Source organism: Simochromis diagramma, unplaced genomic scaffold, assembly GCF_900408965.1.
Source record: "Simochromis diagramma unplaced genomic scaffold, fSimDia1.1 OVJJ01000038.1, whole genome shotgun sequence".
NCBI lineage: Eukaryota > Metazoa > Chordata > Actinopteri > Cichliformes > Cichlidae > Simochromis > Simochromis diagramma.
Window position 1 is genome coordinate 590,453 of NW_024387105.1, and position 15,279 is coordinate 605,731.

Here is a 15,279-nt window from a genome sequence, read left to right on the forward strand (position 1 = left end):
GGCGAGAGGTTCTGGTGTCAGAGGTTAGTCTGAGGTTAGTCTGAGGTTAGTCTGAGGTTAGTCTGGGGTTAGTCTGGGGTTAGTCAGGGGTTAGTCAGAGGTTAGTCTGAGGTTAGTCTGAGGTTAGTCTGGGGTTAGTCTGAGGTTAGTCAGACATTAGTCAGAGGTTAGTCAGAGGTTAGTCTGGGGTTAGTCAGAGGTTAGTCTGCGGTTAGTCAGAGTTTAGTCTGGGGTTAGTCAGAGTTTAGTCAGACATTAGTCAGAGGTTAGTCTGGGGTTAGTCTGAGGTTAGTCAGAGTTTAGTCAGACATTAGTCAGAGTTTAGTCAGAGGTTAGTCTGGGGTTAGTCAGAGTTTAGTCAGACATTAGTCAGAGGTTAGTCAGAGGTTAGTCTGGGGTTAGTCTGAGGTTAGTCAGACATTAGTCAGAGGTTAGTCAGAGTTTAGTCAGAGGTTAGTCTGGGGTTAGTCTGAGGTTAGTCTGAGGTTAGTCTGGGGTTAGTCAGAGTTTAGTCTGAGGTTAGCCTGAGGTTAGTCAGAGGTTAGCCTGAGGTTAGTCTGAGGTTAGTCAGAGGTTAGCCTGAGGTTAGCCAGAGGTTAGTCAGGGGTTATTCAGCCCACTAATGAGTCACAGAAATGAGGAAAGCTCGGTCGACTCTGTGGTTTTATTCCTGGACTCTCACAGAGCAGCTTCGCATGATTCACAGTTCATAATAATCCTTCTTTATCTGACGCCACCCTGCAGCTCGTCTTCTGTCTGAGACAAGCCGTTCTAGCTCCTCCCCCTTTAAGTCAACTTTCCCCCGATTGGCTGCCCATTCTAAATACAATGTGCAGGAAGTGGGTGTAGAAAACCACCACTATGACATAATCAAAATATGAACTTTGACCTGCTGCTTTCTGTAGTGATGAGTTTGTGGACTGTGTGAGGTCAGCAGCTGTTTCCACAAACAAGTAAAAACAGGCTACGTCCACACGTTTTGGCCTCCCGTCCTCACTGAGACACTGAAAAACGCAGCGTTTTGAAAACGCATACATTTCAAAATGGAGCTGTCCCGTCGCAGTGTGGACAGTGAAAACGGAGACTTTCTAAAATGATGACGCATTTTAGTCATGTGATGCAGTCATGTGACCTATTAAACAAAGATAGCGGAGGGCGTTACACAGCAGTTGTTTTGTTTGACAGCCCTATTAAAGATTAATATCAGCCTGTAGATGCTCCTGAGAGCTTTTCTTCAAATTCTTTAATTCTCACTCGCTTTTGCAACTTTGTACTTTTGTGTTGCTCGCAGCAACGACTCCACCTCATTGTGAGTCCATTTAAAAAACTCGGTGCTTTTCCTCCACATTTTGCCGACGTGTCAACGAGCCGGAACGTAAATAAACGGCAGACAGAAATGAGGCAGGTCGAATCTTCTTGCGTTTCACGCATGCGCAGGACTGGAACGGAAGTGTTTTTGGCCGTTTCAATGTGGACGCACAACTCTGTGAACGCTAGTGTGGACGCGGAGCGTTTTCAGACAAAAACGCCGTTTTCAAATCTATCCGGGTCGGTGTGGACGTAGCCTGAATGTAATTTTCTGCCCTTCTTCAGCTGCTGCATGTGTGACGTGCACGTCAGTGGAAGAATGAAAACACAGCTGTGTCTGTGTGTAGATCCACACATCGTCATAGTCAGAGTTATGATAAGGTAAAACAGGAATCTCCATTAACACTGCCTCAGCGAGGACGCCTTCGCTCCACCTGGGTTTCTGATTAATTTCCTTTCAAGCTTTAACGACTTCCTGCTGTTGATTGACCGATGGGTGATCAGATCAGCACCGCGGGGACTCACACACACAACTACTGCAGTCACTGCAGGATGGACTGCAGCACATCCGGTACAAACAGGCACAGTTGGTTTAATGTAGTTCGTCTGGCGGTGGTGTGGAAATGCTCCCGACAACCTCTGTCTCCTCGATTACACGCTGTTAAAATGGCTGCTGTAGTTAAGCTTTAAATCAAACTTAATGGTTCTGTGAGGGCGAACGAAGGGCGGCGGGAATCTACAGATATCGCTGTGCACAGTGCACCTGTAGTCACATGACCTGAGCTGTAATACAGCTGGTTCATTCACGGTTTCTTTGGGTTTTCTGGGAGCGCTGCAAAGCCTCACACAGCAAACAGACCAATTAAAAAACACAGACAGGCTGAGTTGGTTCTGACTCGTTCATTCCTCTGACACTTCACCTGAGAGAGGAACTTGGGTGATATGGTACTACAAGGTCATTAAGATAAGATGGGGCCTGATTATTTAAGACCTTGTATGTGAGGAGCAGGATTTTGAATTCTGGATTTAACAGGAAGCCAAAACAGGAGAAATCTGCTCTCTTTCTAGTCCCTGTCAGGACTCTTGCTGCAGCATTTTGGATCAGCTGAAGGCTTTTCAGGGAGTTTTTAGGACTTCCTGATAATAATGAATTACAGTCGTCCAGCCTGGAAGTAATAAATGCATGAACTAGTTTTTCAGCGTCACTCTGAGACAGGATATTTCTAATTTCACACATGGAGAATGGATTAAGTGATGAATATTAACACAGGAATCAGATTACTGTAAAGGCTCTAGTAATATGTTGGAGAGCCAAAACATGTACAGTGTAAGTCACAGTGATAATAACGTGGTGTGCTGTTGGATTAAGTAATCCAAAGTATTCAGAATACGTTACTCTCATTGAGTAACGTAACGGAATACGTTACAGAATACATTTTGGGGCATGTAATCTGTAATCTGTAGTGGAGTACATTTTAAAAGTAACCTTCCCAACACTGACAGTTAGTCCTGGAATGGCAATGATGCAGCCCAGGCTTTGATATCATAATAATAATGCTGTTGAGCTCATGCTGTCCTCCTCACGATTCATTCATTTTGGCCTCCTCTAAGCTGCTTTATTTTTTCTGTAGCTAACAAATTTAAATGATCTCATAAATATATCCTTCATCACACTGAAGACTGAACACTGGATCCACATTTGCACGATCAGAAAACAGGAGAAATCTGCTCCCTCTCTCCTTTGTTCCAGATGTTTTCTTGCCAGCAGCTGTGCTCAGCTGTCACATGAATAATCCTCGCTGCCGTGCCGGGATTAGCACTTCAAACAGCAGCCGCTGCAGGCTAGCAGTTAGCTGAGGATGATTAGCACTTCACACAGCTGTGACTGAAGGCCCAGAGTTAGCACAGGTGTTAGCAGCTGGAGGAGCTCGGAAACACAATCACCTGTATTTTCCACAGATTCCTTAAACCTGTTGTGGTTTTGAGTATTTGCTAACATGTAATAGGTGATTATTCACGTCACATGAGCCCAAGTTTCAAATAATGATGGATCACTGTCTACAGGTTTACTTACCGAGTCCTTTGCTGCACAGCTCACAAGCTGCTGCCCTTCAGCAGGCTTCCAGAAAATGACCAATTAGAAGAGAGCAGACTTCAAGGGGGCAGGACGTTCAGACAGCTAGCCTCAGACAGATCAGTCTGATAGGTCCCCGTCCAGCAAACCTGCTAACACTCGTGTCTTCCTGCGTTTGTCTCCAAGTAACGATTGACTGACGGGCTCTCGTTTCCCCCCAGGACACTCCTGTAACGTGTGTGAGACTCAAACTTTATTCTGAATACTTGGAACACTCACATCTGTAAGGTGACCTGTATGGGGGGGGGCTTCTTAAATAGCTGTTTGTCCAAAGTTGCTGATCATGCCGATGGCGGCCATGTCTTTGGGTGGGTCACGTAGACGTCCTCCCGACACTATTAGAAGACGTGGTGGAAGACATGAGGACAGATGGTCAGAAGGAGGAAGTAAAACCAAAATAAGACACAGAGATACCAAAGTAAAGAACATTCAGGGGAAATTTACCAGACGGACACAGATACAATAATCTCACCAAAGCTGAACTTTATTGATCCGTGAGAACGCTGTGAAACGGTGACATCTGTACAGTGTTGTCACAGTTATATTTGGGGGATCCAGACACACGTCACCTGCAGAAAGACGTCACTCTTTAATGAAAACACTGTGAACATTTGAGTTCTTGTAGGATGAAACTCAGTGCGAGCATCTCTTTGCTTTATGTGGTTTGTAGCTCCAAGACTCGCTGCTGTTTCATTTTCATGCACGTCTTCGTAAAGTCAGCAGAGTCCAGGCAGGAAGCGTGTTCATCGCATCCTTAATGGCTGTTACTCAACGACTGAAAACCTGTAATGATGGTGTTTTTTTATTTTTCATGTGCTGTTACTGACTGCTGCTCCGATCCAAGTCTTCCACTGCTCTGTCACTGGGCCCAGAAACATCTCACTGGGACCAGTCTGCCCAGTTTAACCAGTCTGACACCCAGTTTGGGCCTTTGGCTGAACCTGTGTGTCAGATTAGTGTTGGCTTTTTGGTTTCTCTGTTTTGAACGTGTTTCTGAGAGTCCAAACGAGAGCTGGGTGTGAAATTCAAACAGATTTTCAGCTTCTGTTTTTCTTTATATCAACAAACCTGCAACACAACATGTAACTGACTTCGTACCATTAACGTTTCGCTGCCAAACACTGGTCAGCTGTGGTTTCTCTGCTTCAGGCTTCCCAGTACATCTGAGAAATGTTGACACTGAAAGAAGAAGCTGAAATGTGAGCAGAGGTACATGTCAGGTTATACTGGACCAGAGTCGGTCAAGCTACTTGAAAAAAGTAATGTGATTACAGTAACATGTCACAGCCCACCTCTGCAGTGGACTTATTAATATTTCAGGTGTTGCTTTGATATTTGCAGTAGCATAAAAATATGTTTCTCTTAGTTAAGTTAGATTTTTCATTTTGGTGGGCGCTGAGTTTGGTAACAATAACCCCGCCCCCACCTATGACATCACGGGTTCTCGATTGTGCGGTTTCAGCTTTGACCCGTGTTTACGTCCTCGTACGGTTTGTTGGCAGTAAAAAGAACAGAGCAAGAACGTCTCGCCACTGATGCCCAGCTCTCACCTGAACTGTCACTGTGGTGGGTCAAAGGTCAAACTTATATCTTCATACGATGTTAGAGGTCAGACACCATGTGATCATCAGCCATGTGCCGCCGCCCCTCCCCCGTTCTGTTTTCTGTTCCCCGCCCTCCCCAGGAGAGATGGCATTATAACAGCAGAGTGTTGGTATAATGATCCCACGTGTTCGCGGCTTCATTCGGGCCTCATACGCCATCTTTGTTCCCCCTGCCTCACCCCCCTCCCCTGCCCCGTACCCCTCCCCCACGATGTTTCCTTTGCTTTGAGGTTGATTTCCTGTCGTGTTCCTGTGTTTGAGCCTCACGTTGGTGTCTCCCTGCTGCTGTGTGTTTGTGTGGGCAGTAAAACAGGACAGCGCTGCTCCGTTTTACTGAAGCATCACTTCATCTGAAGCTGTAGGGACTTCAGGCTCTGGGTTCTGTGCAGCGCTCTGAGGCAGTTTTTGTAGAAATCAAAGTGAACTGAATGAGAGCTTCACTGCGGCACCGAGAACAGCCCCACTGACACACCACATAACAGGGATACAGCCGTCAGCCGCAGCATTAGAAGCACCCAATCGCCTCCATCCTCTGAGCCAGGACGCTGCACGCAGGCGTGAATTAATTAACCAATAACACGCACACAAATACTTAGTGGTGGGCGGGGTGTTTAACCATAAAACCCATCTCATACTTGCAGCTGCCAGTCCCTGGCTCGGGGAGGCTCAGGGAGGCACGGGGAGGCCCGGGGGGGCTCGGGTGACCGGCGTACCTCAGGAGACCTACCCAACACGCACAGGGAGAGAGATAAAGAGCTGAAGACACAGTCAGACCAATCAAAACCTGAACATGGAAATTGTCGTGGGTATATCACAGTGAGCTGGTTGTTCTAATAGTTGACGCCAAAATAAAAGGTGGAGGTGACTCTGGGTGGATGTGAGATGAGCCTCTGTGGATCAGATCTCCTTGTCATGTTCCTCAAACTGCTGATGCAGCGTTGGTTTCCAGTGTGTCCTGACGATGGGAAATAAAACACTCTTCATCAGACTGGACACTCTTCTTCTGGCGCTCCACGGTCCAGCTCTGACTCTTCTGACCACCAGGCCGTTCAGTGGCACCTGGACTTCTTTTTACCCTACAGATGAGGTGGTGACTCACAGCTCTGATGGTCAGCCACCTATAACAAAGTCAGAAGATGTTTTTCCAGTCAGTGGAAGCCTTACTGGAACCTTGAGGTGGTTCACTTGATGACAGGGTGGCCAGCGACCACCTCAGGTGATCACCAGGTAAATAGGAACAGCTGATAAGAGTTGAAGCCTCTGGGATGACTAAAACAACGAGGTCAGATTGTGTTTCAGGTCACCAAGCACCTTTCTGTTTCTGAAGTCTCCAGTACACCTGTAGGGACAAACCAGTGAGTTCCTATCAAAGGTAGAGAGCAGCTACAGCCGAGTGTCTCCTCCTCAGGAAATGACATTTCAAACATGTAGGCAGGCAGTGACCCGTCACACAGCTCACTGTACGAGTGTTCGATGTTGGAAAGAAGTCAGAGCGCTGCGATGCTTTGTTCTGCAGGAGCTCTTCTGTGGAATCTGGTCTCAGTGGGCCTCAGGCACCCACGACCTGTCCCTGACTCGACCACAGTTCATCCTTTAGATCACCTTCACTGGTTATGCAGAAATCATCTTTCAGGGTCCAGTGAGGAAAATCACAGAAGTAAAACAAACAGAGCTCAACAGAAGGCCGATGGCCGTGCTCCTGAAAACCTCATGGGCAGTAATGGGACCAACACCCTGAACAGCAGGAGGCGCTCTCGCTCCGCGCTTGTGTTGAGCCACAGTCATGATGATGATGAAGGTTCAGACACAAAGGTTCACTTTAACAACCTTCACCTGCTTCCTGTTAAATCCACCAGCTGACCTTCGATTAGACGACACGCCGCTAAACAAGAAACAGCAACGAGACACATAAATACTGGAGGAACGATAGTCCCGCCTCCGCCTGCAGCTGCTCTCCTCATCACGCCACTTTAGCTTCAAACTTTCCATCGACTTGACTTCCTGCTAAATTATTACTCAGGCGAACTGTTAGTGGTTCTAATGTTGTGGCTGATCAGTGTGTCTGACACACACACACAAACAGACACACACACACTCTCTACCTGACAGCACACACTCAGGTGTGTCCTCATGCAGCTAGTCGAGTGTCTCTGCTGCGTGTTAACGTGTGTGTGCACCTATCGTATGATTTATTTTAGGATAGGAAAAGTGGTAGAGCAGAGCCCGAGCCCAAACTGAAAACCTCTTTTAGGTCCATCACCTCGACCTCCGACCTCAAACGCCGTAGGGCCTCCGGGGATGCCACGGTAAGGAGATGAAGACCACCAACCCTCCTCCCTCCTGTCCTCCACGTGTCTTCTGCTTCACTCCATCTTTTATCTGTTTGTCTTTCTTTTCTCTGCTCTCGCTCGTCTGTAATCGCCTCCTGTTTGTCTTCGGTTCGTCACGTGTGTCTCTCGCCCTCTCGTCTCATCTCCAGCTCCATCATCTCCTTGCTGACTCATCATGGCCGCCCGTCTGTTGGTCAGCCATCATTGCTTTCCCACCTCAATCAGCTCATCTGTCCCACTGAGACAGACAAAAGGCGACAGACTGAAGACAGAAAGAAACGTCCGGTTCGGTCCGCCCAGGCAGGTCAGGGTCCGCTTGTTGGGTTTTCACACGGTTCACATCGTCCTCTTGCAAAGGAGAAGTGAAGAGGGTCAGAATGTGTGGTCTTTCTTCTCCCGTCTTTGTCCTGTCTTTTGTCCTGTCTTTTGATCTGTCCTTTGTCATGTCCTTTGTCCTGTCCTTTGTCATGTCCTTTGTCCTGTCGTTCGTCCTGTCCTTTGTCCTGTCCTTTGTCCTGTCCTTTGTCCTGTCGTTCGTCCTGTCCTTTGTCCTGTCCTTTGTCATGTCCTTTGTCCTGTCCTTCGTCATGTCTTTGTCATGTCCTTTGTCCTATCCTTTGTCCTGTCCTTTGTCCTGTCCTTCGTCATGTCTTTGTCATGTCCTTTGTCCTGTCGTTCGTCCTGTCCTTTGTCCTGTCCTTTGTCCTGTCCTTTGTCCTGTCCTTCGTCATGTCTTTGTCATGTCCTTTGTCCTATCCTTTGTCCTGTCCTTTGTCCTGTCCTTTGTCCTGTCCTTTGTCCTGTCCTTTGTCCTGTCCTTCGTCATGTCTTTGTCATGTCCTTTGTCCTGTCGTTCGTCCTGTCCTTTGTCATGTCCTTTGTCCTGTCATTTGTCCTGTCCTTTGTCCTGTCCTTTGTCCTGTCCTTCGTCATGTCTTTGTCATGTCCTTTGTCATGTCCTTTGTCATGTCCTTTGTCCTGTCTCTCTCTGATTGGTTGTTTCCTCTCCTTCCTGTCCTGTCATCTCTCTGTCCCTTCATTTCCAAATGTCCCCACGCACTTTGTCTCCCGGCCTCTCGCCCTCACAGGTTGCCCAGCAGAGACTCGTCCGTCTCCTCTAACTCCTGTCTGTTTCAGCGTCTGGTCGGCTGCTCGGGTCTTCCTGACCGTCTCTTGTTCCCACAGGACTCGGCTGTTAACGATCTATAAATGACCTCAGTGCTGTTACTGTGGCAGCTTCAGATCTGAGCGAAGCTGCAGGATTTCTGAGGTCTGTTTTTCTGCAGCGTTGGTGAAACTCTCCTCCTCAGTCGGATGATCTGAAATGTGCCAAACTTTGTGATGTGTCTTAAAATCTGCAGCGTTCTGGCACATTTTGCATCCCTCCTCTCTCCAGATAAGCAGTGGTTTGATGTAAAGGGAGTCAAAATAGTGCCAAAGCGTGTCATCTCAGGGATTTAAGGAGCTGCTGCACGTTAAACTGTTTCAGTGAGGAGAGCTCATTGAAACGTTTTAATGTTCATCAGCAGCAGAAGAACCAGCTGCTGATCACACCCAGCCAACTGAAGCGGGTGTTGGAGCAGAGCTGACTCATTTCTCTTGTGATCATCTCTCTTTATTTTCTATATGAGTGTTTTTCTCTCTCAGTGGATTTGAATGGTGTCCAGACTACATGCTGTACTACACACACACTGCCTCTGTCCTCCTCTGCAAGCACGACCGACTGTAGGCTGAAAACACACCCGCACTCTAAACCAGACCCCCAGCTTTGCCTCGCCTCGCTGCGGGCAAACTCCATCAGTCGTCACATTAGCAGTGGTGGAAAGTAACTAAGTACTTTTACTCAGAGTACAGCATTGATTGTGGTCTACATTGGATGGCTCCCTCAGTGGTTTCTGATGTTTACATGGAGCTAACCCGCTCACGATTCACACTCGAAAACAATCCTGTCTACAACAAGCCAGTTTACTGTCTCTTTAAGTCCCTCGTCTCTAAAAGCCAGCTTTCATCTGATTGGTTAAACTTTGGAAGCCACTTCCTACTCAGTGCTTTGGAGATAAAAAGGTGAAAAAAGCTCCACAAGCTTATTTTGTCAAAACACACTGACATTCACACGAAAATGTTTATGTTGCCATAAAAAACGCTAGCATGAAAACAATTCATGTTAGCATAAAACACAACAACATTAGCATGATCAAAACTGTGCATTAAGAACAGCTTTGATCTTCTTCATCAATTCTAGTTTTTTTTTGTAAACAGCACAATAGCTAAAAACTACGTAACATTCTGCATTTTGTTTACATGTTTAAAGTTGTGGCTACAAATGCATGAAGAGCGTGCTGGGCTCTTAGCATGCTAGCATTAGCATGCTTATGTTATAACTTATTGATAATGCAGCACTGTGCAAAAGTCTTGTTCCACTGATCATGTCTTTATATTTTAGTGTTAAACAGTTAAACCTATTGTGATTTTTAAACTGGTCTCCAGCCACAGAGCTCCAGTCTTTCCAGAGAACTGTTAGTGGAAAACTAATCTTAGCATGGTGTGCAGTGTGACAGAAGACACAGTGTCAGGCCTACACAAACAATCTACATATTTGGTGGATATAAATAAAATAAAATTGTTAGAATCACACAAACAGTGTTTCTGTGCTACCTACTGCTAGCATAAAAACACTGATGTTAGCATGAAGAATAAGCTGCTGTGTTTTTGCGCTTTCTGCTGACAATCCCATAAAATCAGCTGAACTGGAGACATAACATTTAGATGAACAGAACCAACTTTCTATGATGATTAAACAGGCGTCGACATGTTCTAGTGACAGTGTGACATTTAAAAAATATCACCATTTTTCTTTATATGTGATGGTAATTATTATTAGTCAGAACAGTTAAGATTACATTAAGCAGAAAAAATTTAGGTTAAAATCATATAAGAAAATGTAAAAACATCAATAATAACATAATAAATAAACTAGCATTAGCATAAAATCAGTGACCCTCAAATGTTGTCAGTAACGATCTATGCTAGAATAAAAAATGAATGTTAGGATTAAAATCCCTGCAGGAAAACTGATTTCACAGTATAAATTTATATATTATACATAATTGAAAAATATGTGCATTAAAACTTAATTTAGCATCAGAAACTAATGTTAGAAAAATTGTCTTATGAAGTGAGACAGAGTGGTGAGGTCCACAGTGAACGTCTGTGGGAGTGTGATCATCGTTTCGTCCATACTGATAACAGCACTCGTTCGTGAGTCCAACTGTGCTCACACAGCAGACAGACAGCCTGCTGTACACAGCACTGCACTGCATGGCTTTGATCATTTCTCTGTCTTAGAGAAACTCACGTGTGTTTTGCAGGCCTGTGTCAACAACGCTGTCAGGCTGACACACAATCAGGTTTCCTAAAGAAACCAACGCACACTGTTGGGAATCGAACCGACAGCCTGGCCTGTGCTGCTGCTTCTGTTCACACATGAAAGTTTGATGCTGCCCGTGGCAGAGCTTCAGCCCGGCTCACACGATGGAAGATGATGTTTAATTCATGTCCAGCAGCCTGAAACCTTTAAGGGACGGTCCTTTAAACACGTCATAAATATCACGGTGAACTTTGTAGACGAGTGAAAAGTGATGTAGGATTCAAATGTCCAGCCCTGCACTGATGCCAGGATATTAATCTGTTTAAAGGAGGTAATTCTTAACGTAACAATCCTGTGTGTCTGCAGTGAAGTCTGACAGGCTCGCTGTGGTGCAAATGTGCAAATCCATCTTTTTAACACAGGAGACCTGTTAGCATCTTCACGCTAACAGCTGCTTGTGTGCAGGTAACGCCTGAGTAAAACACCTGAACGCTTCCTCCACTGCTAATAAGTCCTTCAGATGAAAACAGGAATGTAGGCAGGACCCATGAGAGGGTACAGCTCAGGATCAGCCAGTGTGTGATGCTGCTGTTTATAACCTGTGTGTTTGCTCTCTCTGTAGCCGTACCCGACCGACATCACCGGCCAGCTCAACCTATCAGATCCCTCCGTCAGCACCGTGGTCTGAGAGAGCGAGCGAGCTTCACTGCTGCTGCTGAGCCACACAGACACACACTGACCCTCTGGATACACAAACACACACGCACACACACACACAGATGGACAGGAAGGACGATGTAATGACAGCAGGGCTTTTGGACGGTATCCCATAGTGACACACACACACACGCTTACCTTTATTCCTTATGGAGTGGGGACTGAAAAACTGATCTGGAACCTTAATGCTGACACTGAACACTTTAAAGCATGTCCCCACAATGCAGAAATGTCCCCACACTGTAGAAATGTCCCCATGCTGTAGAAATGTCCCCATAATGCAGAAATGTCCCCACACTGTAGAAATGTCCCCACGCTGTAGAAATGTCCCCACGCTGTAGAAATGTCCCCATAATGCAGAAATGTCCCCACACTGTAGAAATGTCCCCATAATGCAGAATTGTCCTTATAATACAGAAATGTCCCCACACTGTAGAAATGTCCCCACACTGTAGAAATGTCCCCACACTGTAGAAATGTCCCCATAATGCAGAAATGTCCCCGCTGTAGAAATGTTCCCACACTGTAGAAATGTTCCCACACTGTAGAAATGTCCCCATAATGTAGAATTGTCCTTATAATACAGAAATGTCCCCATAATGCAGAATTGTCCTTATAATACAGAAATGTCCCCACACTGTAGAAATGTCCCCATAATGCAGAATGGTCCTTATAATACAGAAATGTCCCCATAATGCAGAATTGTCCTTATAATACAGAAATGTCCCCACACTGTAGAAATGTCCCCATAATGCAGAATTGTCCTTATAATACAGAAATGTCCCCATAATGCAGAAATGTCCCCACAAAATTTGCCTAAATCACAGGACCCCACAAAAATATCAATAGAAGCATTTACAAACATTAAGCAGCACACACACATTTTTACAAACACACACACCATCTGTCACACTAACTCCCACCACACAAAGCAAACACACACACACTGTACAAACACACACTTGCCTTCCTCTGCTTGTAGCTGTCTGCCTCCTCCTCCCACCAGAGGGTCTTTTATTTTGAAAGAACTGTTTGGGACTGGTTTCCTTCGGGTGGATGTCTGTGGTGTTGTACAGTTTGTTCTGTTGATCGCACTGAATTATCAAAAGTATGACTGGTTTTGGAACTGGTCATAACTGGCGACGCCGTTCTTCTTGATCTGAGTCCATGAGCCTAAATTGGGATCGATCTCCAGGATCACCTGTGTCCCCGATTACTGATTACAGTTTGGCCGGTGGGAGGAGCCTCTGGGACAGGAGGTGGTTCCTTTACACAGAGTCACAGATGTCGCCCGGATCACCGAACCAGAGTGTGGGGTCATCCCACTGAGGTTTTTGGGTGATGTCCTTTCACAGTGACGCATGACCTGTTAGCAGGAAGCTCCGCCATTTTGGTTCAGCGATCCAGAAAGTTTGTTTCTCTGTGTTCAGGAAAATTTGGTAAAACTTTATTTGAACCTTAAACCCGCTTCTGCACTGTGCAGCTGTGAGTGGACATGGGGACATTTCAGTCTATTATTGGCATTAATGTCATCATGTCTCCGTAATGCAGAGTGTCCCCACAGTGCCTGACTGTCTTCATAAAGGAAAAATGTCCCCATAATACAGAGATGTCCTCGTGCACGTAAAAGGGATGCCTTCTGCCCCAAAAGCTCCTCCCACCGCCCCTGACAGTCCCAGTGCATGCTGGGAGATGTAGTCACTGCCCCTCCTCCACTGTGTCCCCACTGATGATGTCAGTCTCCGCCTACCTCCACAGCCCTTTAGCTCCAACCTGATGTCCCGTGGAAAGCTGCTAACTCCACACAGAGCCAGCTGGAGTTAGGAGGTTTCCACGTTTTTGGTGTTAAGAACAGCAGCCGGCCGAGCGCGTCACCGAGAACACGCTCTGAGAATCGACCTGCAGGCCGAGCGAGGTCAACCCGTCTGTCAGCACCAAGACGTCAACCAGAAAGTCCATGAAAAACTAACAGCGAAGTTATAATAGTCTTAATTTATTTACAAGCTCAGTTCACAGATCAGTGACAGATGCATGGCTGTGCTGTGTGACGCGTTCACGCACTAACACACATTAATACCTTTGTATTTATGTATATTTATCAGACACACGTCTGTATGTCGGTGTCTCAAACACATCACATCTGTACGGGCAGATGTTGTTTTTATATGAAGGTTTTTACAGTTTTGAATATGTTTTAAAACATTTAGAAAATCCACAAACGCTCACATCAGTGAGAAACGTGTTTGTTCTTTTTACGGAATAAAGTTCAATCATTTCATTCAGAAACGCCCTCATAAGGCAGGGCACGTTATTAATAATGACTTTTACTTTGGCACAGTTTACGATCCTTCCTGTGCACTTCACAATAAGAGTACTGCTTTGTTCCAGAAACGAAAGCTGAATAAAATGATATGTGATAAAGTGTCGATGTCGTCATGTGAGCGTCAGGTTCCTCTCTCAGTGTTGAGCTGCACGTTTCCGATTCTCCTCACACTGACGTGTATTCGTGCCGGCGTGACCTGTGCAGGTCTGATCAGGTTTGTGACGAGTTGGGCTTCACGCCGTCGTTCTCGGTGACGCTCGGCTTCACACCAGGCGAGCTGCACCAATCGCTTCACAGCTGGAGCACATCTGCAGATTCAGCCTGGTGATGGGGAGTCTAACGCTGATCCGCAGACTCATTCACGCTCCTATTTTGTTTAAACTGAGGAACACGACTCGGAGGTTTAGAAGCTCTTTGGACAAACGATTAAAGAGTCAACTCCAGAAGCAAAACAAAAGTGGTTTCAATGTGACGCCATTTAAATATCCAGGCATCACAGAAATATGGAGGCACTTCATGTTGATTTGTTGAAACTGACTGTGGGGAGGAAGAACTCCCTCTGAACAGGAAACAGGTAACACAGGAAACAAAGGAAGACGTTCATGTTCAAAAAAAAAAAAGAAAGTCAAGAACAAAATATCTGAAAGTTTTCCTCAGCTGTTTTTAAGAAACTGTCTTTTACTTTGAAGTGGTTTGGCACTTTCAAAATAAAAGACTTCTTAAACGTATTTATCGGTAGTCTAATTTAGAAACGTTGATGAGTGTTGGTGCAGCTCACCCTAAACTGTGTCACATGACACGTGACGTGCTGTGATGTCACAGTCTGTATTTATTTTTGCTGTTTACTTTACTGATGTAAACACACTGTATAGATGATGATGATGATGATGAAGGTCTCACCTGTAAGCTGATTGACTGTGGCTCGCTAGAAGAAGTTTTATTTTTGTGTTCACATTTTACTTCCTGTATCATAAAAACTGAAACTGTAGAAGAAGTTTCCCTCTGTCTGTGCACCGTTGACCTTTGACCTCCAGCCCGTTAGTGTTTGGTTGTTTTTTGACACATGTAGCCGCTCGACTCGAGTCGAGTTTCAGCGATTCCACTGCAGACATTTTACTCTAATCCACTTCCTGTGTCAGACAGGAAGTGGGGTGTTGCTGTAGAGCTTGGTGTGTGATTTGTTTCAGATTTTAGCGGCGCCGTGTCATCACGTGAACACTTTTGAATCCGTGTTTGTGTAACTGAGCTTAACCTGCCCGTCGTCTCTGCCGACGACACTTTCAGTAATAAACTAATATTTATTTGAAACGCGTCCGAGTTTTTCTGCCTGTGACATCATTTGTGGCGGTCCTGTGAAAACCACGTATCTCCACTGTGACCAGTTCTTAAACACGGCCAGAAGTAAGCAGACAGTTGGGTGAGCGGCTTCCTAGTCTGATCCCTCATTAGACCAGGAGACAAGAGGCAGGCCCTCATTAGGCTGAACCACCAGAATA

The 15,279-nt window shown here is 45.8% G+C and overlaps 1 protein-coding gene across 21 annotated transcripts in view; it reads left to right on the forward strand.

The window, feature by feature from the left end:
* Positions 1 to 14,468, forward strand: part of grin1b (glutamate receptor, ionotropic, N-methyl D-aspartate 1b) — a 57,737-nt gene extending 43,269 nt beyond the window's left edge. For 5 of the 21 annotated variants that reach the window (XR_005698056.1, XR_005698055.1, XR_005698057.1 and 2 more), the window contains exon 21: positions 24 to 2,345. Coding sequence is in view for 4 of the 21 variants with exons in the window: in XM_040046646.1 (XP_039902580.1) it covers positions 7,245 to 7,352; positions 11,366 to 11,431 (174 nt within the window). In the remaining 17 variants the exon portion in view is untranslated. Of the gene's footprint in view, positions 1 to 23; positions 2,346 to 7,244; positions 7,353 to 11,365 lie in introns of those variants that run through there. The other 16 variants (XM_040046646.1, XM_040046648.1, XR_005698060.1 and 13 more) reach the window with 13 other exon arrangements.
* Positions 14,469 to 15,279: the final 811 nt, after the last annotated feature.